Source organism: Macaca mulatta, chromosome 16 (genome assembly GCF_049350105.2).
Source record: "Macaca mulatta isolate MMU2019108-1 chromosome 16, T2T-MMU8v2.0, whole genome shotgun sequence".
Lineage (NCBI taxonomy): Eukaryota > Metazoa > Chordata > Mammalia > Primates > Cercopithecidae > Macaca > Macaca mulatta.
This window is the reverse complement of record NC_133421.1, coordinates 51,204,004-51,228,058: the sequence shown is the minus strand read 5'-3', so window position 1 is coordinate 51,228,058 and position 24,055 is coordinate 51,204,004. Positions and strand designations below refer to the sequence as shown.

Here is a 24,055-nt window from a genome sequence, read left to right as displayed (position 1 = left end):
GTAAATTACTATTAATATCATAATTTTCAGTTCCCTTTTAAGAAATGAGAGTAACACCACTTTCTTCACAGAATCAAGTGAGAGAACGTATGCAAAGGAACTTATCACTTGGTAGGTATTTGAGGCTCCCTCTGCCCGAAAACTACTTATTCAAAGACTGTCTACAACGAAAGGTGTTCACAGTGTGGTGTCTTTCAAAACATACGCTAAGGCAAGGAACAGATAAGGAAACGGAAGTACATCCAACTGGGATCCAAGCAACCCAAGTGGGAACCAACAGCTAGACTTGGAGATGTCTTAGCTCACTCTTAACCACGTGAGGGTAGGGTATCCAGCCAATAAAGACATTCAGAGTTGGAGAGCGGGCGAGTGGAGTGTCCTTTCGACTCCGCGGACTCGACGGGAGGGACCCTGCAATGCTTAATTAGAACCGGTTGCCATGGCGACAGTCTCTAGGCAGCGTGGGCTGAGCTCTCGGTAGGAATAAAGGGTGGGCCGCCGCTGGACCCTGCGCGCGCCCGCCACCAACTTTCCCTCCAGATCCCAGAGGGGCGGCGCGCTCCACCCCCGGGCCGCGCACGTCCGTGCTCGGCGGCGCGCACGCTTGCGGGAGCCCTCTCCAGGCAACCTAGTGCTGATCGCTCGTGCCGGTGCGGCCGTTAACCGCCCTTGCAGGAGCCCGAGGCTCAAAAGCAGCCCCTTACCCTTCCTGAGCTTCCCCCAACCCCTTTCCCGGTCTGTCCCGGGGCATGAGCAGCGATGGCCGGCTGCATCCCTGAGGAGAAAACTTACCGGCGCTTCCTGGAGCTATTCCTGGGCGAGTTTCGCGGACCGTGCGGCGGCGGCGAGCCGGAGCCGGAACCCGAACCCGAACCCGAACCCGAACCCGAACCCGAGTCCGAGCCTGAGCCCGAACCTGAACTGGTAGAAGCTGAGGCGGCCGAGGCTTCGGTAGAGGAACCCGGGGAGGAGGCGGCCACGGTAGCCGCGTCGGAAGAGGGGGACCAGGAGCAAGACCCGGAGCCCGAGGAGGAAGCGGTGGAAGAGGAGGCGGTGGCGGCGGTTGAGGGTGAGGTGGAGGAGGAGGCAGCGGCGACGGCGGCGGCAGCCCCGGGGCACTCGGCCGTGCCGCCGCCGCCGCCGCAGCCCCAGCTACCGCCTTTGCCCCCGCTCCCGCGGCCGCTGTCAGAGCGCATCACCCGCGAGGAGGTGGAGGGCGAGAGCCTGGACCTGTGCCTGCAGCAGCTCTACAAATAGTTAAGTAGCTGGGCTCGGCTGGGGGTGGGCCCGCGGTCCCCACCGCGCCGGCCTCGGACGCGGCTCCCTCGGCCCCTCAAACTGCTCTCTTTTCTGCTTGTCTCCCCCGCACCCGCGCCCGCCGCCGCTAAAAGCGCCCCCGCTGCTCGGACCCGGGCGGTCGGCTGAGAGCTGCCCACGCCCGCCTCGGCCCCCACGCCTCCTGCCTGGCCCTGGAGCCGCTCTCCTGAGCCCCCGCGCCTTCCCGCTGGGCCCGGGCCCCTCATCCCCCTTCACCTCGGCCCCCAGCGTCTAGCTCCACTTCACACAACCTTTCCCTTTCCTGACTGGAAAGGTCCTTCCTCCCAGGCTTGAGCTCCCTCTTCTTCCCAGCTCCCTTCTTTCTCCCGGAGGTTTCCTCCCACCCCAGTCTGTCTTTTCCCGGGCAGAGTGCCTTGTTGTTTGGCGGCAGAGACGCGACTCCTTTCTAGTCTGAGCTGCGAGGTGCTTCCTGCGTAACTGCAACAACAATGATGATTTTCCCGGCCCCATATCCAGATGAGAGACTGGAGTAGATTTTCCGTCAGGTGCTCAATGTTGAAAGCGAAGGGCTTTTTAGATGTTTCCATACAGGGGAGCCTAGTCTCTTAGTTTAGACATTTGACATTTCATAATTGAGGGAGGTGGGAAGGAGTTGAGAGGGAAGGGTAAGCAAAATTTTGCAAGCGAGCCTTCGGGTGAAAGAGCCGTAATTCATTAAAGTGGAAAAGTCAGGCTGTTTTGATTAAACTGCAATTAGGTGCAGTATTTTCAGTCCATTAAGTAGATGGGGTGGGGTGGGGAGAAAGCAGATGGCTTAGCTACACAGATGAAAGTCTAAAATAGAAAGGTCAAGGCTTTGCCTTTCATCCCAGTTCTGGTTTTTATAGGCCTGAAATAGAAACGGTTTACAATTGCGTTTTTTAATGGAATTGTTAAATAATGACAGAGGAGAATACTAGTAAGTCTCTGAAAACATTGGTAAACCTGAGAAGTCTTTTGCCATTCAGCTGATAGTTGTAATGAAAGGTGTTACTCTGGCCACCCAGAAAGTTTACTACTGCAAGATTCACTGTAATTAAGTTCAAACTCACTTTTGGGATTTTCTCAAAAGCCTAAATAAAAGAAGGGCCTGGAAAATAAACCTGTTTTGTCTTCATCCAAGCTAATAGACACCTGATCAAATCATTCTCCTGTTAAAGCAGCAGTTTATCAATAGGGGAAAATCATTTAACAAATCTTCTATAGAAATGGACTGTGTTGATGTCTCAGAATATAAGGTATCTAAAATTTAATTTCTAAATACTGTTCAATTACAGTTTTACCTTCAATTAGAAAGGTAATAATGCTTTTTGAGAAACGTAAAATATAAAATGGCGTGTAATACCACCACCCAGAGATAAACAGTATTAACATTTTAGAGTATATCTGGTCTTTGTAAACTATCATAGAAAAGGGCTTCTGAGATGTAATTTTTTACACTATTTAAAGATAAAGCTTCCTGCTTAAAATAAAATGGAAATGTTTATTAAAGGAATTTATCTTAGCAGCAGACTAGCTCTATCTTGACAGTTAATTCTTACCTTTACAAATGCAGTTTGCAGAATTAAACACAATGCAAACTTTAGAGAATGTCCAAATAAGGTCATTAGTTTAGTACAACCCTGAACATTTGCCATGTAAGAAGGTTTTGTTTTGTTTTGTTTTTAATGAAACTTAAATTTAAAGATGGTGGCAAGGGGATACGTGTTTTTTCATATAGAAGGGGTAAGTGGCCGGAGCGGTAGCTCACTCCTGTAATTCCAGCTTTTTGGGAGGCCGAAGTGGCAGATCATGAGGTCAAGAGTTCGAGACCAGCCTGACCAACATGGTGAAACTGTGTCTCTACTGAAAATACAAAAATTAGCTGGGCGTGGTGTCGCGCGCCTGTAATCCCAGCTACTCAGGAGGCTGAGGTATGAGAATCGCTTGAACCGGAGAGGTGGAGGTTGCAGTGAGCCTAGATTGAGCCAGTGCACTCCAGCCCGGGTGACACAGCGAGACTCTGTCTCAAAAAAAAAAAAAAAAAAAAAAGCAAGATAATTTTGATATAGGTATAAACTAGAAAAAACTGAAATGATAAAATGGCCATCTAGTTGAGAACAGAAGTTTGGATTTGAAATAAAACTAGCAAAATTAAAGTTGGAAAACATTTCACCTTAAATCAGAGATTTCATCATTTATATTGTGTTTTGTACAGACGCTGTTAATGTATTTTTATTTAGATATAAAATGGTTGGCTTGTTCATGTAAAGTATCTTTAAGGTCTTTAACAGGTTAAAAAAAACAGTTTTTGCTGGACGCGGTGGCTCATGCCTGTAATCCTAGCAGTTTGGGAGGCTGAGGCGGGCCGATCACCTGTTTGAGACCAGCCTGTCCAACATGGCAAAACCCTGTCTCTACTAAAAACATAAAAATTAGCTGGACCTGGTGGCGCATGCCTGTAATCCCAGCTACTCAAAAGGCTGAGCCACAACAATCGCTTGAACCCAGGAGGCGGAGGTTGCAGTGAGCCAAGATCCTACTGCTGTCCATTCCAGCCTGGGTGACAGAACAAGACCTTGTCCCCTCACCTTCCACTCCCCCACCAAAATAAAATAAAAAATAAAAACACATTTAGCTGGGCATGGTGGCATGCACCTGTAGTCCCAGCTACTTGGGGAGCTGAAGTGGGAGGCTTGCCTGAGCACAGGAGGTTGAGGCTGCAGTGAGCCACTGTACTCCAGCCTGGGTGACAGTGAGACTTTGTCTCAAAAAAAAAAAAAAAAAAAGGTACCTATGTTTTACTCCTTTCTCCAAATTTAAATCCCCCAAGAGATTAAAATAATTTCAATGACAATCTGAGAATTTCTGAGGTTAAGGAGAGACTATCCTTTGAAAAGGTGGAAGCAAGAGATTTTATAACTTTGAGATAATTTGTAAATAAGGGTATAACTGATCTTACAGGAGATGTGAATATAGGGCTATCTGTCTAGTTTATATAGGTCAATATTTTGTATTTAATTGCTCTGTACAATACTAGAGATAACATATTTGTTTTAATCCAGAAGAAACAAATATTCTGAAGTCTTTTTTTTTTGAGACGGAATCTCGCCCTGTCATCCAGGCTGGAGTGCAGTGGCTTGATCTCAGCTCACTGCAAGCTCTGCCTCCTGGGTTCACGCCATTCTCCTGCCTCAGCCTCCCCAGTAGCTGGGACTACAGGTGCCCGCCACCACGCCCGGCTAATTTTTTGTATTTTTAGTAGAGACAGGATTTCACCATGTTAGCCAGGATGGTCTCGATCTTCTGTCCTTGTGATCCAGCCGCCTTGGCCTCCCAAAGTGCTGGGATTACAGGTGTGAGCCACTGCGCCCGGCCCTGAAGTCTTTTTTCTTTCCATTTTTTACCAGTAGACTATGAGACGAAGATGAAGTCGTTATTAGAGCTATATTGTCATCATATTTTCAGAACAGTTGTTTCCTCAGTTATTCATTTAGTCTGAGTTGGATTTCCCAAGGGGGAAACCAGTATCCCAAGAGTCTGGCAAAGTTAAGTAGTTCCAGATGGCTTGCAGTAATAATGAGGGTGGACACTTTAAACATGTCTTGGAAAAGAAAATCGCTGGTTATAGAGGCTAATAATTCAGTTACATTGAATTGTGTGAATCATTAATGACTTTGGATTAGGTCAGAAAATCATTAAACTGTATCTAATTTACAAATATATAAATGGGAAAATATATGGATGCATGTTATATAATACCTATTTTTAAATTGCACATTTTTTCTCATTCAAAAATAATAAACATTCACATTTAAATAAAGGAGTGGAGAACATTCACATAAGCAAAAAGAGGAAAAATACCACTCATTGTTAATCATGCTTTCCAGGTTTTTCTCCTGCTTCTCAGGCTACCCCACTTCTTCTCTGTGAGCTTTTAATATTCTGCCTACCCCTTTAATGTTGGTGTTCTGTCCTTGACCTTCTCTTGTCTGGTTGACTTATTTGTCCCTAGTCAATATCAGTCTCTCACATGACTTCAGTTATTGTAGTTATGCTAAAGGCTCCTGACTCTATCTTCATCCTTGCTTTGATTGCTGGAACAGCTTTACCTAGATGTCAAAATTTCCTCAGATTAAACTGTCTAAAACAGAATTCCGTCCTCCAACCCTCTTTACTGCCCCCAAAACAAACAAAACTAAAACCTGATACTCTTTCTGGTAGGTCCATCCCTGACTTCTCCTTTCATCTCTCACATTCAGTCAAATCTTGTTAATTCTACCTTGTAAATATCTCTTAAATATGTCTTTCTCCATTCCCACTGTCATTGTCGTCTCTTGCCAGTCTTACCCTTCTGCAATATATTTTCCCCAGTGTAGACAAAATGCTTAATTGTCACACTGGTTAAACATTTTTACCCTTTACCCAGAGTTAGCCAAACTGTAAGGTTAAGGGCACAGTCTTCCATACTGCCAAGTCTGCCCAAGACTTCTGATCCTATTGTAAGGGGTTAGGGTGCAACTACAAATTTCAAATGAAGAGGCTACACAAGACCATCCTCCCTTCTGACATCAACTTCCTGTTTGGGGGTTTCCCCAAACCATCCTCAGATTCAGTAATGCACTAGAAAAACTCATAGAAGTCACTGAAAGCTATTATACTTAGGGATACAGTTCATTACAAAGACAAGCTACAAATTAGAACCAAAGGAAGAAAGATGCCTAGGGTATAGTCGAAGAGAGTTGTTGGAGATATGAAACTTCCATTTTTCTCAGGGAACATACCTTCCATACCCTCCCAGCATGAATGTATGGATGTATGGAAATATATACAGGGTATTGCCCACCCAAGAAATTCACCTAAACTTTGGTGTGTATAGAGTTTGTGTTTTGTTTTTTAAAGAGATGGGGTCTCACTGTATTGCCTACACTGGATTCAAACTCCTGGCTCAAATGATCCTCTTACCTCAGCAGAGTTTTCATTGAGATTTATTGATTGATTGCATGGTTGAACTCAGTTTCCAGTCTACCCTCTCCAGAGGTTAGGCTCATACTATGTGGTTCAAGAGACCCATCATGAATAGTAAGAGTACTCATATTACTCCAGAAATTCCAGGGGTTTAGAGGCTACCTCCCAGGAGCTGGAGGCAACATCTGGACCTCTCTTTGGACAAGGTTAAATTTTTTACTACGTATCCTTCATCACCTATCTCTCCTTTGCCCTCTAGATAAAATCCAAAAGTAAGGACTTATAATCTTACTTCATTAATCTTATTTCTGGAATCACTATCCACCCACTTCATCCCAATTCTACTCCTCCAGAAACTCCACTTCAGCTATATTAAACGAATGTATTTGTTTGAATGTATTGTGTTCTCTTTTGCCTCTGTACCTTTGCACATAGTATATTTTTCCCTCTGCTTGGAATACTGTGTTCCCCCAAAAGCCACTCCCAACACAATCCAATCTCTTACCCATTTTTTAGTTCTCTGTTTAACACTCTTCCTTGAGGAAGCCTTTGTTTACCATCCTCACACTCATAATGAGTTAGGGGTCCCTTCTGTGTTCCTTTCCGTAATACCCAATGCCATTCTTCTTGGAAGTACTTGGTTTATTTTATTATTTTTTGTCAACAAATATTTATATCTCTTGTCACTAGACCAGAGGTCTCCAAAGTGAATTGCACCTAAAATACTTCATTGGGGCAAAGGAAGAAAACTTTAGAATCTGTTTATTTGTATATAACATATGAAATTAAGTGCTATTAATATTTGACATATTTATTGAGATTGGCAACTTGTTCTGTATGATGACTGATTTCATGTGAAGCATAGTAAGTGAGGTATTCTGAGGGAGTGCAAATTCCACAGCTCATGGGGGTTGACTGTGGCATCCTTTCTCCAATTTTTAGGCCATTATTATTATAGTTTATCTGTACCTGAGTAATGGATTTATGGATTATATTTTGCGGTTTTAACAAAATTAACCCTCATGAAATGGAAAATTGGCTTTAAAAGTTCCTGTGAAGATGGCCAGGCTTGGTGACTCATTCCTCTAACCCCAGCACTTTGGGAGGCTGAGGCAGGCAGATTGCTTGAGTCTTGGAGTTTGAGACCAGACTGGGCAACATGACAAAACCTCATCTTTACAAATAAAGTATAAAACTTAGCTCAGCTACTCAGGAGGCTGAGATGGGAGGACTGCTTGAGCCCAGGAGGTTGAGGTTGCAGTGAACCATGATCATGTCACTGCACTCCAGCCTGGGTAACAGAGTGAGACCTTGTTTAAAAAAAAAAGTTTCTATGACAAAATCATGGGTTAAACATAATATTGATAATGCAAGTGTAAGAAACATAAAAGTTAAGAGCTTATAATTCTCCCACCCTTACTTATTACATATTAATTTGTATGGTCAACATATGTGTTTTAAAAATTGGTTTTGGTAACTAGCTATTTTGAGGTTAAACTTAAAAAAAAAACTCATGTTGATAGATGTAGATCTAGTTCTTTCATTGTAGCTACTATATATCATTCTATAGTATGATTATACTATGATTTATCCAATCTCCTATTGATGGACATGTCAGTTGTTTTTAATTTTTTTTATTTTATTTTTTATTTTTATTTTTTTGTATTTATTTATTTATTTTCTTTTTGAGACGGAGTCTCGCTCTCTTGCCCAGACTGGAGTGCAGTGGTGTGATCTTGGCTCACTGCAAGCTCCACTTCCCAGGTTCACGCCATTCTCCTGCCTCAGCCTCCTGCGTAGCTGGGACTACAGGTGCCCACCACCACACCCGGCTAATTTTTTGTATTTTTTAGTAGAGACAGGGTTTCACTGTGTTAGCCAGGATGGTCTTGATCTCCTGACCTCGTGATCCGCCCGCCTCAGCCTCCCAAAGTGCTGGGATTACAGGCTTGAGCCACTGCGCCTGGCTGTTTTTAATTTTTACACGTATATTAAGTTAATACTGACTGCTCTAATGGATACATCCCAAAATCTCAAAGGCTTAACATAATTTTAGTTTATTTCTTGCCCATATAGAGTTCCTTCAGTGGAGAAGGAGGAGCTGTGTTCTGTGAAGTCATTAAGGAACCCAGGCTGATGGAGACTCTGTCATTTTTAACCTGTGGTTTCCAACGTTGCTCTAGGTATCAACATTCATCCAGTGAACATAAGAGAGTGGAGAATGGTGTTTGGAGGTTTTTAAGGGCCAGTCCTTAGAAGTAGCATATATCACTTCTGTTCATTTTCCATTGGCTATAATTCAAGTCATATGACACAACCTGGGACCTACATTTCCTAAAAAAGGGGGCTGGGAAATGAATTGCTGACTTGGCAGTTAATTCCAAGAAACAACTCTACATTATGGAAAAAGAGTACAAAATCTTGGTGGGTGGCTTGGTGGCCTCTGCCCTACAGATAATGCTAGTTTGGACATGTCTCCTTGTGCGTATGTTCATAGGTTTCTTGGATATGTTTCTAGAAGTGGAAATGTCAGATTGATATAAGTACATTTTAAATTTATTAGGCATTGCCAGATTGTTTTGTCCAGCAGTACTGTATGAGGAGTCTGATTCCTCTAAGTTCTTGCTACCATTTGAACTGCCATACTGTGAAGCTTGTATTTTAACCCAGTTGTGTGCCATTATTGCTACTGAACCATGTAGGAAAGAATGCTTATAGCTGAGTGTAATCTTGATTTAGGGCATTTTAGAAGAGGGGAAACTGCCTAAAGGTCTAAACTGCCTAAAGTCCAGTAGGAATATAATATGAGCCACATATAGTTTAAAATTTTCTGTTAACCACCTTTTAAAAATTAAAAAGAAACAGGTTAATTTAATTTTAAAATGTATTTTAACTCAATATATCCAAAATATTATTATTGCAACATATAATCCATATTAAAATTTTTTTTTTTTTTTTTTTTTTTGAGACAGAGTCTCGCTCTGTCACCCAGGCTGGAGTGCAGTGGCCGGATCTCAGCTCACTGCAAGCTCCGCCTCCCGGGTTCACACCATTCTCCTGCCTCAGCCTCCCGAGTAGCTGAGACTACAGGCGCCCGCCACCTCGCCCGGCTAGTTTTTTGTAATTTTTTTTTTTTAGTAGAGACGGGGTTTCACCGTGTTAGCCAGGATGGTCGCGATCTCCTGACCTCGTGATCCGCCCGTCTCGGCCTCCCAAAGTGCTGGGATTACAGGCCTGAGCCACCGCGCCCGGCCTAAAATATTATTAATAAAATATTTTATATTTTTATACCAAGTTTTAAAAATCCTGTATGTACTTTACACTTACAGGACATCCCAATTTGGTGTATCACATTTCAAATACTTAATAATTATATGGGGCTAATGGCTACCACAACAAACAATTTAGGTTTAGATTTGCTATTTTTTAAGAAAACCACAATTACAACAACAAAAACTTTAATTCCATAACACATATCTAACAATTTTTAATTAATATTTAAAATTAATGAGGAAATACAACATTTCATTATTGCATCAGAGACTGGCATTTCATATTGACATCAGAGCCACTTAGCTGGGCACAGTGCCTCACCCCTGTAGTCCCAGCACTTTGGGAGCCAGCCTGTTGCCCAGGCTGGAGTGCAGTGGCGTGAACACAGCTCACTGCAGCCTCAAACTTCTGGGCTCAAGGGGTCGTCCTGCCTCAGCCTTTCAAGTAGCTGGCACTACAGGTGTGTGCTGTCATGCCTGGCTAGTTTCTTCTATTTTGTTTTTTTTTTTTTGTTTTTGAAACAGATTCTTGCTCTGTCACCTGGGCTGGAATGCAGTGGCTCAATCATGGCTCATTGCATCCTTGACTTCCCAGGCTCCCGAGTCGCTGGGACTACAAGCACATGCCACCATGCTCGGCTAATTTTTCTATTTTTTTGTAGAGATGAGGGTTCACTGTGTTAGCCAGGCTGGTTTTGAACTCCTGGCCTCAAGTGATCTGTCCACCTCAGCCTCCCAAAGTGCTAGAATTGCAGGTGTGAGCCACCACGCCCAGCCTACTGGTTGTTTTCTTTCCAGGTTTTTATAGGCCTATTCTCATCATCTTCTTTCTCTTTATTATTATTTTCCTTTTCTGCTCTCCCATGAAAGGTAGAGGATAAGGGAAGAAAGAGAAGAAAGTATTCCATTCCCACATCCCTTTAGGTTGGCTTCTTATTTTATGTTTTTGTTTGTGCATTTGTTTTGCTTTGTTAACATTTTCAATTAGCTATAGAAATGTTTGCAATTCTTATTACTGATTAGCATTCCAAAACTTTGTAATGAACTTTTTTTTTTTTTTTTTTTTGAGACAGAGTCTCGCTCTATCACCAAGCTGGAGTGCAGTGACACGATCTCTGCTCACTGCAACCTCCGACTTCCGGGTTCAAGTGATCCTTTTGCCTCAGTCTCCTGAGTAGCTGGGATTACAGGCATGTGTCACCATGCCCAGCTAATTTTTGTATTTTTAGTAGAGACAAGTTTTCACCATGTTGCCCAGGATGGTCTCGAACTCTTGACCTTGTGATCCTCCTGCCTTGACCTCCCAAAGTGCTGGAATTACAGGTGTGAGACACCACGCCTGGCCATTTTTCATGGATTTAAAAGAGTATCCTCATGTGAATTCTTTGAGAATATTGTGAACAATGACTGACTAGTTTGAAGAATAATACGATATGAAGAGTAATGAATTGTTTAAAAGATTGAGAGTATCCTTAATTTTTCATGTATATTTTCACTTAATACTCTCTGGTGTATAGCTCTGAGAAAGACTGGTTCATTACTACCTACCGTAGTTTAAGAAAGAAAAAGAACCAAAACAATAATTGCCTGGTTAGAAGTATCAAAGATAGTTTTTTTCCTGGTGACTTGATTCCATAATGATTTTTAAGATAACTATAGAAACATTACTATTATCGTCTTTTATGGATTAAAGTATTTAAACTGCTCTTTACCACAAAGGACAACCTCTGGTTTTTGATATTTTTGTAATTTCTTTTTTTTTTTTTTTTTCCGAGATGGAATATCCTGTTACCCAGGCTGGAGTGCAGTGGCCCAATCTCGGCTCACTGCAACCTCCACCTCCCAAGTTCAAGTGATCCTCCCACCTCAGCCTCCCATGTAGCTGGGATTACAGGTGTGCGCTACCATGCCTGGCTAATTTTTGTGTTTTAGTAGAAGCGAAGTTTCACCATGTTGGCCAGGCTGGTCTAGAACTCCTGACCTCACGTCATCCACCCGCCTTGGCCTCCCAAAGTGCTGAGATTACAGGCACGAACCACTGCACCCAGCCTATTTTTGTAATTTCTGTTTTGTTTTTGTTTTTGAGATGGAGTCTCACTCTGCTGCCCAGGCTGAAGTGCAGTGGCACGATCTTGGCTCACTGCAGCCTCCGCCTCCCAGGTTCAAGTGATTCTCCTGACTCAGCCTCCTGAGTAGCTTGGATTACAGATCTGAGCCACCACGCCTGGCTAATTTTTGTATTTTTAGTAGAGACAGGGTTTCACCATGTTGGTCAGGCTGGTCTCAAACTCCCGACCTCATGTTCTGCCCGCCTCAGCCTCCCAAAGTGCTGGGATTACAGGCGTGAGCCACTGTGCCCGGCCTGTAATTTCTTATTCACATTTTTTCTATGTTGTGAATCTAAATACAAAAACTAAAATACTAATAAGCCTGTTTTTTTTTTTTTGAGAAGTATATTGTAGCTAACCTCCACCTCTGCATAAGAAAAACAAACAAAAAATAAAATATAAGTCCTTAAGGTGATATGTGTTTTTAGAAAAAAATAATATATGTATATATATTTGTGTGTATGCGTGTATCTATATACACACACATAGTAAAAATACTAAAAGGCTAAAATGCTAAAGGGCAATAATTAGGTTGTAAACACGTTCTTTATGGACTCTAACATGTTATTACATAAATATGAGATGACAATCATTAAATTAAGCTATCACTGATTTTGCAAAAGGAATGATCTCTTAAGTTCTGGGATTTGATTTCTGGCAACTCTGAATATTTATTAGTTCAAACTGGTTTAAGGCAGCTTATAAATAGTTTCGTTTATTACTTGGAAAGATATTGGTCCTATTATTCACAATATACTTATATATAATCACAGAAACAAAAATATTTTCAACTTTTTCGGAGTCACGTGGAAGTTAACTATACGTCTAGAAAAAATTTTCAGTGTTTTAAAACAAAAACAGTTTTGCATCTATAATAAAAACCCTTTGCCCAGGGTATTTTCTGATCTTGGATTGATATATATCTTTCTGTAGTAGTTAACAATGTAAACTTGCAGAAGGTCAGCATTGTCTACACTCAAAATAACAATTGTACAAGTGTGAATAGTACATAACTGTTCCTGTTTCTCTTGCTGCTGTGTACTATATTGTACTAAACTATATAAACTTGTTTAGGCATTGTTTTATATTTATTACCTCTTTTAATCACCATAAAAATATATGATAAAGATTTTTTATCATTAACCTGTTTTGCAGATGAAAAAGCTGAGGCACATAGAATTGTTTAAAGAACAAGTTTTCACCATCAGCAGTGTCACCAGGACATTAAGACTAGGCAGTCAGACTTGAGAGATTATAATTATGATGTTCATTTTTATGATTCTTATGCTACATTACAAACATTTCCTACAGGGAAAAATTTCAATGCAAATGTAGAAATTGAATTTTGATTACTGCCATTTGCTTAGCTCAGGCTTTTATCACTTCTTGCCTTGCTTACTTTAGTAGCCTCCCAACAAATTTCCCTGCCACTGGTCTTTTTTCCTTTTAATCTAGCTTCACTGGATTTTCCAGCATTATTGAACTCACTGTGGTTCTTTCTATAAATTATTTATTTATTTATTTATTTAGAGATGGAGTTTTGCTCTTATTGCTCAGGCTGGAGTACAATGGCACGATCTTGGCTCACCACAACCTCCGCCTCCCAGGTTCAAGCGATTCTCCTGCCTCAGGCTCCCGAGTAGCTGGGATTACAGGCATATGCCAACACACCAGGCTAATTTTGTATTTTTAGTAGAGACGGTGTTTCTCCATGTTGGTCAGGCTGGTCTTGAACTCATGACCTCAGGTGATCCACCTGCCTCGGCCTCCCAAAGTGTTGGGATTACAGGCGTGAGCCACCATGCCCAGCCTAAAATTTATACCTATTTATTTACTTATAGATAGAGTTTCACTCTGTTACCCAGGCTGGAGTGCAGTGGTGTGATCTTGGCTCACTGCAGCCTCTACCTCCCAGGTTCAAACGATTCTCCTGCCTCAGCCTCCCAAGTAGCTGGGATTATAGGTGCCTGCCACCATGCCCAGCTAATATTTTGTATTTTTAGTAGACACAGGGTTTTACCATGTTGGCCAGGCTGGTCTCGAACTCCTGGCCTCAAGTGATCCGCCCACCTCAGCCTCCGAAAGTGCTAGGACTACAAGCATGAGCCACTGTGCCCTGCTATTTTTTTAAATAGAGATGGGGTCTCCCTATGTTACCCAGGCTGGTCTCAAATTCCTGGGCTCAAGTGATCCACCCACCTTGGCCTCCCAAAGTGCTAGGATTGTAGGTATGAGCTACCTTGCCTGGCCCTTACCCTGATTCTCTAAAGATATCATGTTATTTCCTGTCTTTCTGCCTTTGTAGATGCTGTTTCTTCTCCAAGGAGCATCCGCTTCCTTGACTAACTAGAATAAACCTTCCTTTGGAGGCGGATAGGGTGGTTGGATTTTTATTTTATCTTCCACTCAAAAAAGTATCTTGTTCAGGCATTACCTGTAGATAAAGAGCCGTCTAAGGGTTTTGCACCAAATATTTCTCTAAACTCTTTATCCCTAATGAAAGAAAAGAAAAAGTTAACAATTATTGCTGTTTATTTTTATTTTTATTTTATTTTATTTTTTGAGACAGAGTTTCACTCTTGTTGCCCAGACTGGAGTGCAATGGCACAGTATCAGCTCACCACAACCTCTGCCTCCTGGGTTCAAGCGATTCTCCTGCCTCAGCCTCCCACGTAGCTGAGATTACAGGCATATGCCACTATGCCTGGCTAATTTTGTATTTTCAGTAGAGATGGGGTTTCTCCATGTTGGTCAGGCTGGTCTTGAACTCTCGACCTCAGGTGTTCTGCCTGCCTCGGCCTCCCAAAGTACTGGGATTACAGGTGTGAGCCAATGCGCCCAGCCTATTGCTGTTTATTAAAAACATAATTTAGAATCCAGAAATTCTTTAAACAATAGACTGAAAAAAATGGTTCACAACTTGGTATATGGCTTATAACAATGGCAAAAATTTAAAAATACATTATTTTTCACTTACTAAGATGCCTGGAGATATTTTTTTCCATTTAGTACTTGACTAATCTTGCAATCTGTTTAAATTTTTCATTTTCACTATTATTTAAATAACTGAAGATACCTATCTTCTATATAATTTTAATTCCTAATGCAGCCGTCATCTACTCAACAAATGTCTCCTTTGGAAAGAAATCCTGTATCTTTTTTTTTCCCTTTAAGTAAAAAGAGAGACTGGGCTCAGTGGCTCCCGCCTGTAATTCCAGCACTTTGGGAGGTCAAGGTGGGCGGCGGATTGCTAGAGCTACCAAGTTTGAGACCAACCTGGGCAACATGACAAAACCCTGTCTTTACAAAAAAATACAAAAATTAGCTGGGCATGGCGGTGCATGCCTGTAGTCCCAGCTACTCGGGAGGCTGAGGTGGGAGGATGATCTGAACCCGGGAGGCTGCCCTGAGCCCGGGAGGTGGAGGTTGCAGTGAATCAAGATTGCACCACTACACTCCAGCCTGAGTGACACAGCCAGACCTTGTCTCAAAAAATACATATATAAATGAAAAGAAATATTTTTGTTTAGTTTGCAATCTGTATTAATGTCATATATTAAGTATCTGCTCTTTTAGAAGCAATAAAACACATATGGGTCATATAAGCAGTGGATTGGCTGGGCGTGGTGGCTCACGCCTGTAATCCCAGCACTTTGGGAGACAGGCAGGCAGATCACTTGAGGTCAGGAGTTCGAGACCAGCCTGGCCAACGTGGCAAAACCCCATCTCTACTAAAAATACAAAAATTAGATGGGCATGGTGGTACACACTTGTAGTCCCAGCTATTTGGGAGGTTGAGGCAGGAGAATTGCTTGAGCCCAAGAGGTGGACGTTGTAGTGAACTGAGATTGTGCCACTGCACTCCGGCCTGGGTAACAGAGCAAAACTCTATCTAAAAACAAAACAAGGCCGGGCGCGGTGGCTCAAGCCTGTAATCCCAGCACTTTGGGAGGCCGAGACGGGCGGATCACGAGGTCAGGAGATCGAGACCATGCTGGCTAACACGGTGAAACCCCGTCTCTACTAAAAAATACAAAAAATTAGCCGGGCGAGGTGGCGGGCGCCTGTGGTCCCAGCTACTCGGGAGGCTGAGGCAGGAGAATGGCGTGAACCCAGGAGGCGGAGCTTGCAGTGAGCTGAGATCGGGCCACTGCACTCCAGCCTGGGCGACAGAGCGAGACTCCGTCTCAAAAAAAATAAATAAATAAAAATAAAAATAAAAACAAAACAAAACAAAACAAAAACACACAAAAAAACAGTGGATTATAAATTGACATAAAGCACTGATCGCTTGTATTCTATAAGAGTCATGGATTATAACTCTCACCATTGTATCCATATACTGTAACGTAGTTTTGGAATCCTCATTATAAAATCATTATTCCTTTGCATAATGAATTAAAAAATGGCTCAAAGTAAAGATTATCTTTCAGAGGCAGAATTCCATTTTATATATTAAAATACCCAATTTATGTTTAAGTATAATATTAAAGTAAAACTATCCTTGGCTATGAAGGAAAAGAGGAGGAAATAAGACTAATGATATTAGCTTTAGTGCAGGCCTGTAAAAAATACATTGAAGATTAAAATATAATTGAGCTGGGCATGTTAGCATACTCCTTTAGTTCCAGCTACTCCAGAGGAGGAGCAAGAGGATCACTTGAACCCAGGAGATCAAGGCCGTAATATGCTATGACTGCACCTGTGAATAGCCACTGCACTCCAGCCTGGGCAACATAGTGAGACCCCATTTTAAAATTAAACAGGTAAAATATATTGATTATCAAATATAAAATAAAAACATTCTCTCAGATTGAGACCTTACAAATGAATAGCAAAAATTAGTACTTCGGTGTTGTTCAAACCAGCTAATTAAACATCACAATGGAAAAATCTATTAAATATTATATTAAGTAATTAGGATATTTTTATGTTCTTACATAGGTCAAAATTATCAAACCATGAAACTGAATTTTTTCTCACTTCCCCAAGGACTGTAAAAGATTTTTAATTAAGCTTTCTGTATTCAGAATTCCCTTGGTTTTAAGAAGCTTTTTATTTTACTGTAACTTTTTTTTTTTTTATTAGACGGAGTCTCGTTTTGTCACCAGGCTGGAGTGCAGTGGCGCAATCTCAGCATGCTGCAACCTCTGCCTCCGGGGTTCAAGTGATTCTCCTGCCTCAGTCTCCCAAGTAGGTGGGACTACAGGTGCATGCCACCACGCCCAGCTGATTTTTGTATTTTTAGTAGAGACGGGGTTTCACTATGTTGGCCAGGATGGTCTCAATCTCTTGACCTTGTGATCCGCCCGCCTTGGCCTCCCAAAGTGCTGGGATTACAGGCGTGAGCCACCATGCCCAGCTATTTTACTGTAACTTTTCTAAGTGGTTGTCAAATAAAGGTAGTCTTATGTGTGGCTTGGTAATTTTTGTGGTTAATATATACTATGAAAAAATTATAGGTATGCAGTTCTATGCATATATGATCAGCCATGTCAAAGCAAGTATTGAGTTGTTTGGCATTTCATAATATGTATAGTTAAAAGTAAATTCTAAAAAAAAAAAATGGTAAGATCAGGCACGGTGGCTCCTAGCACTTTGGGAGGCCAAGGCGGGTGGATCACACGGTCGGGAGATTGAGACCATCCTGGCCAATGTGGTGAAACCCCGTCTCTACTAAAAATACAAAAATTAGCCAGGTGTGGTGGCGGGTGCCTGTTGTCCCAGCTACTCGGGAGGCTGAGGCAGCAGAATCGCTGGAACCCAGGAGGCGGAGCTTGCAGTGAGACGAGATCGCGCCATTGCACTCCAGCCTGGCAACAAAGCGAGACTACATCTCAAAAAAAAAAAAAAGAAAAGAAAAGAAAAGAAAAGAAAAATATATGATTAAAGACAGTAAGGGCCGGGCACGGTGGCTTACGCCTGTAATCCCAGCACTTTGGGAAGCTGAGGCAGGCAGATCACGAGGTCAGTAGATTGAGACCATCCTGGCTAACATGTTGAAACCCCGTCTCTACTAAAAATACAAAAATTGTCAGGGCGTGGTGGCGGGCGCCTGTAGTCCCAACTACGCGGGAGGCTGAGACAGGAGAGTGGCGTGAACCCGGGAGGTGGAGCTTACAGTGAGCCGAGATCGCGCCACTGCACTCCAGCCTGCGCCACAGAGCGAGACTCCATCTCACACACACACAAAAAAAAGACAGACAGTATTCTTAAAAAAAAAAAACAAAACACTGACATCAATGAGTTTATTTTTTTATTCACTTGTTTTCCACCTCATTACAGAACGAATTTCAAGTGGCAAATTAATTTTTTATAATGGAAGTAATATTTATTTACTCATCAAAAATTAAGTACTTACCATATGCCAGACACTGTGCTAAATGCTACTTATTCAGAGATAAATGTGTTTCTTTCCTCAAGAAGTGTGCGGTTTAGAGAAAAAGTCAGACAACTTAACCAGCAAGTACAATATAATGTGAGCATGTTACTATTAACTCAATATTATGTATGAAGTGATATATTGAGCACCTTACACACTGTTATTCTCTGTTTTTCAGGTAAGGAAATTCTTAGAGACATTAGGTAACTTGTCCAAGGTCACACAGTAAGTGTTAGAATCAGAATTTGAACTCAGATGTGTCTGACTCCAAAGCTTGTTATCTTGCTGCCTCTGTACAATATACTGATTAGAGTTAAGATACAGCGATGCAGGCCGGGCACAGTGGCTCACATCTGTAATCCCAGGACTTTGGGAGGCCAAGGCGGGCAGATCACAAGGTCAAGAGATCATGACCATCCTGGCCAATATGGTGAAACCCTGTCTCTACTAAAAATACAAAAATTAGCTGGGTGTGGTGGCGTGCACCTGTAGTCCCAGCTACTCGGGAGACTGAGGCAGGAGAATTGCTTGAACCTGGGAGGCAGAGGTTGCAGTGAGCCGAGATCGTGCTGCTGCACTCCAGCCTGGTGGTAGAGTGATACTCCATCTAAAAAAAAAAAAAAAAAAAAAAAAAAAAGATATAGCGATGCAGAGGATTTTATGGGGACACTGAGACACGGATGTCAAAGTAGTCCATTGGATTTTGGAAGGGGACACTTAACTTAGGTTTAGAAGACTCAATAAGAATTAGCCAAGAGGAAGAGGGAGCTGAAAAGCATTCCACCAGAGACATTACCATGTGCAAAGGCATGGAGATGAGAAAGCATAGCACATTTGGTACTTGTCTCACTTTTATTTCTCTTAATAAAGGAGGGTAAACCTGCAAGGAAAACCAGAGAATAACCTGAAAGTAATTCATTCATTCATTTATTCAGTTACTGTTGGGCACTGTAGACTGTATTTGCTATATTTCTAGGAAGATACTGGAATTTTTAAACTAAAAGTCACAGACATGTCACACATGTTAAACAACATACAACATAATCAGGAAGCAGAAGAGCCTTAAAAACTTCCGCCCTGTAGTTTGTTTTATTTGGCTTTTAGAACAATGCCTTATAAATTGTAAAATCTCTTTCTCTGTCTCTTTTTTTTTCCCCTGATCATTTCTCTCATCATGCTACCTGATGCCAAGCTGTGTGGATATTTTAGAACTTGAAGACGGCCTAAACTGTTCCCATTTCAACTATGCTTAAATCCTATTTACTTCCTAAAGATTTGTAAAAGGATAGGTATGTTTCTGTTTATCAGCATTCACTGTGTGACCTTATCACACAGTGGATAAATGTACTAAAAGTACTAAAACAGATCCTTTCAAGGACGTGTCTGGAGAGATAGAAGCATACTGAGCTGCTGAGTAGTATACAGGACTACACAAGACCATGACCCATAAATCAACATATAAAGCTTAGGAGGTAGAGAATAACTTCTCTGAGTTTGAAGGGGTTTGAAGGGGTGATGTTCATGGATACATTTATCATTCAGTGAGATAAGTTTTTATTAGTTTATTTTTTCCATCCTTATAGTCTAAAGAGACAGGCTTTAACACTCATTTCAAATGCTATGTCTCACTAGAAGAATTTCCCTGAGGTCAGGTGGAAGTATCATTCCCTCCCATGAACTACCCCAGTATTGTACCAAAAGACATTTGGTAATTCCTTCCTTTTTATTGTAAGTCATTTATATGCATTTCTTATCTCTTTTATTAAATTCTACCTTCCTTGAAGCCGAATTCATGTTTGATCCACAGCACTTAAACCTTGTACATATGAGGCACTGAGTTAATATTTAATGAATTAAAGCATAGCACATATATTATAAACTAAATTATTAGAGCAGTGTTTCTTAAGTGTTGAACATGAATTACCTACATCAAAATTATCTCGAATGTTTTGTTAAAAATGCAAATTCCTGTGCTCCTGCCCACACCTACTGAACAAAAATTTCTATGGGTTCCGGGAATCTGTTTTGAATAAAAATTGTCGGTAATTGGCTGGGTGCGGTGGCTCATGCCTGTAATCACAACACTTTGGGAGACTGAGGCAGGCGGATCATTTGAGGTCAGGAGTTCGAGACCAGCCTGGCCAACATGGTGAAACCCTGTCTCTACTAAAAATGCAAAAATTAGCTGGGCGTGGTGATGCATGCCTGAAATCTCAGCTACTCAGGAGGCTGAAGCAGGAGAATCACTTGAACCAGGGAGGTAGAGGTTGTAGTGAGCTGAGATCACGCCATTGCACTCCAGCCTGGGTGACAAGAGGAAAACTCCATCCCCCACCCCGCCCCCAAAAGAAACATTGTAGGCTGGGCGCGGTGGCTCAAGCCTGTAATCCCAGCACTTTGGGAGGCCGAGACAGGCGGATCACGAGGTCAGGAGATCGAGATCATCCTGGCTAACACAGTGAAACCCCGTCTCTACTAAAAAATACAAAAAACTAGCCGGGCGAGGTGGCAGGCGCCTGTAGTCCCAGCTACTCGGGGGGCTGAGGCAGGAGAATGGCGTAAACCCGGGAGGCAGAGCTTGCAGTGAGCTGAGATCCAGCCACTGCACTCCAGCCTGGGCGACAGAGCAAGACTCCATCTCAAAAAAAAAAAAAAAAAATTGTTTTTAATGCTATTCTTACTTTTACTGACTATATGTAATAATATTGAGATTTCTTAAAAATAATTGGATTTCAGAGAATTGTTTTAGCCTGCCATTTTTGGTGTTTGTGATGGTAATAGATGGTCATTTAACTTTAAAAAAAAAAAAAAAATGTCAGACATGGTGGCTCACGCACTTTGGGAGGCCGAAGCTGTGAGGATTGCTTGAGCCCAGGAATTTGAGACTAGCCTGGACAACATAGTGAAACCCTGTCTCTACAAAAACATTTTAAAAATTAGCCAGACATGGTCCCAGCTACTTAGGAGGCTGAGATAGGAGGATCCCTTGAGCCCAGGAGTTTGTGGTTGCAGTGAGTCATGATTGCACCACTGCACTCCAGCCTGGATGACAGAGGAGAACCTGTCTCCAAAAAAAAGCAGAGGGAGCATTGATTGACCCAAATGAAAATATAGTAATTTTAATTTTCAGAAGCTATTAGAACACATGATGGATTCTTAATGACAAAATCTAGATAAATTTGCATACCAATTTTGAAAAATTATATATAAAATGTTTAGTAATGTGTATTTCTTTCTGATAAAAGGCACTAGTTTTTCTCTACAAAAATGCATTTTGAAATTAATGTCTCTGTGGTACACAGGAATAAAATATTTGTCCTTGATCTGTGTCATTTCCTCATTTTAAATTCACCAAATAGGTCATTTTAGGTGTCATTTATTGCTTTATTTTAATAAATACTGAAAATGATTAACCACGTTGTAGAAATACCCAACTTAGGAACTCATGAATATTGGGCTATGTTTTAATATGTAAATTATGTTTAAAAATTAATCTGTTTCTTCAAAACATTGACTTGCCTAAGTGGTTTAATTGAATACTATCAGACTATGTTATAATCAGGACAGCTCAGAAGAAGAGAGCTAAATTAGAGAGAGAAACCCAGAATGAAAAATAAGGGAGAGTTTAACCCTTAGAATAAAGGGTTAGAAAAAGAGGAGATGGGCTATAGGAATCTTTAATAAGAAGATTATAGGACTGGGTGCAGTGGCTCATGACTGTAATCGCAACACTTTGGAGGATGAAGCAGGAAGATTGCTTGAGCCCTGGAGTTTGAGACCAGCCTGGGCAACATAGCAAGACCCTGGCTTTACAAAAAAAATCAGCCAGGTATGGTAGTGCCTGCCTGTACTCCTAGCTACTTGGCAGGCTGAGGAAGGAGGATCCCTTAAGCTCAGAACTTGAAGGCTGCAGTGAGCCATTCAATCACCACTGAACCCCAGCTTGGGTGACAGAGTGAGACCTTGTTCCCCCACCTCAAAAAAACCATAGGTATGCCCAAACATTTTGCTCTTAATAGCATAATTAAGATATTTTTATTTTCACTGCAAATTTGTAATCTAGTAAATTGAAAAACTTTATGAACATTGAATTATCTGTGGAACTCAAAGGAAAAAGGATCGCTGTAATTTTATATTTTACATAAGAAAAGATTTGAACTGTTTTGCTTTGATCTATATTTTGTCATTTCATTGAGAGTAGAGAAAGAATGAATCACTTTTTACAAACAAAATATTTTTCTTTTCTTAATTTGACACCAGTATGAAACTTACCCAAGGTGTTTAAGTTTTTAAAATGTAAACTGAAGATTTTATTGTTATTAAAGTACCATTTTACCTGATGACTGCGAGGATTCAGCATAGTGCGAGGGAGTGGGTAACAAGTACCTAAAAGTGTACATAGGGCAACTAATAACTGTTGAAAGAATGATAGTGTCCTGTTTCTCAAACAGAATTTTATCTTACTACACAAGGAATTTAATCCAATTTATTCTATAGAGTTTCCTACTAGAATATAAGCTCCACGAGGCAGAGACTTTCTTTAGCTCACCATCCTATCCTCAGTACCTAGAATACTGAATGCTTAGGACATAGAAGGTTTTCAGAAAGTACTTAATGATTAAATATATGCTTAACACATTTTTTATAGTGGCAAAATATACATCACTTATGGGTTTGATATTGTTGTTGTTTTGAACCAAGATTTTGCTCTATCACCCAGGCTGGAGTACGGTGGCATGATCATGGCTCACTGCAGCCTCGGCCTCCCAATTGCAATCAATCTTCCCATCTTAGCCTCCTGAGTAGCTGGCTGGGACTCAGTATGCCAGTACACCCAGCTATTTTATTTTTTTTTTCTGAGATGGAGTCTTGCTCTGTTGCCCAGGCTGGAGTGCAGTGGCCTGATATTGGCTCACTGCAGCCTCCGCCTGGCAGGTTCAAACAATTCTCCTGCCTCAGCCTCCTGAGCAGCTGGAATTACAGGCACGCACCACCAACCCTGGCTCATTTTTGCATTTTTAGTAGAGACGGGGTTTCACCATGTTGGCCAGGCTGGTCCTAAACTCCTGACCTCAGATGATCCACTTGTCTTGGCCTCCCAAAGTGTTGGGATTACAGACATCAGCCACCATGGCTGGCTATCTGTTTTTTGTTTTTTTTTTTTGTTTTTTGAGATGGAATCTTGCTTTGTTGCCCAGGCTGGAGTGCAGTGGCGCAATCTTGGCAACTTCTGCCTGTCAGGTTCAAGCAGTTCTCGTGCCTCAGACTCCAAAGTAGCTGGGACTACAGGCATGTGCCACCATGCCTGGCTAATTTTTATATTCTTTGTAGAGATGGGGTTTCACCATGTTGCCCAGACTGGTCTCAAACTCCTGGGCTCAAGCAGTCTGCCCGCCTCAGCTTCCCAGAGCTGAAATTACAACTCTGATTCTCAGGCTGAGATTACAGGCCTGAGCCACAGCTCCTGGCCCTAATTTATGTTTTAAGTAGCATTTTGTTCTGATTAGATGGAAGCCATATGCTCATTATAGGAATTTTTGAAACTATGGGTAAAAAGAACAAAAATTACTTGTATTTTGCCACTCCAAATAGCCATCTTTTAGGAATAGTTTTCTCTCTTTCTTTTTTCTATGCAAATATAACTAAATTGAGATGATACATATATATACATGTAGTATTGTGCCCTGCTTTTTCCCTTCAACACTTTCAAGTGAGCACTTTTGTAAATCATTAAACATTCCTTGAAAACATAATGTTGAAATGTTGTTAGTGTGATTTTGCTCAAAATTCACAGTAGGAGGTATATTTTATTTTGTGATTAAGGCCACACACACATACGTAATTGTTTAAAACAGTATTATAGGTAATGCATTCTGATTTTTTTTTTTTTTTTTTTTTTTGAGTTGGAGTTTCGCTCTTGTTGCCTAAGCTGGAGTGCAAAGGTGCAATCTCGGCTCACTGCAACCTCCACTTCCCGGGTTCAAGCAATTCTGCTCCTTCTGAGTAGCTGGGATTACAGGCATGCACCA

At 41.6% G+C, this 24,055-nt stretch overlaps 1 protein-coding gene across 1 annotated transcript in view; it reads left to right on the top strand.

Annotated features, from left to right (window-relative positions):
* Positions 1 to 615: 615 nt before the first annotated feature.
* Positions 616 to 24,055, top strand: part of PPM1E (protein phosphatase, Mg2+/Mn2+ dependent 1E) — a 230,065-nt gene continuing 206,625 nt past the window's right edge. Inside the window, exon 1 of the mRNA XM_015119127.3 lies at positions 616 to 1,256. Coding sequence (XP_014974613.3) covers positions 760 to 1,256 — 497 coding nt within the window. The 5' untranslated portion in view covers positions 616 to 759. The remainder of the gene's footprint in view (positions 1,257 to 24,055) is intronic.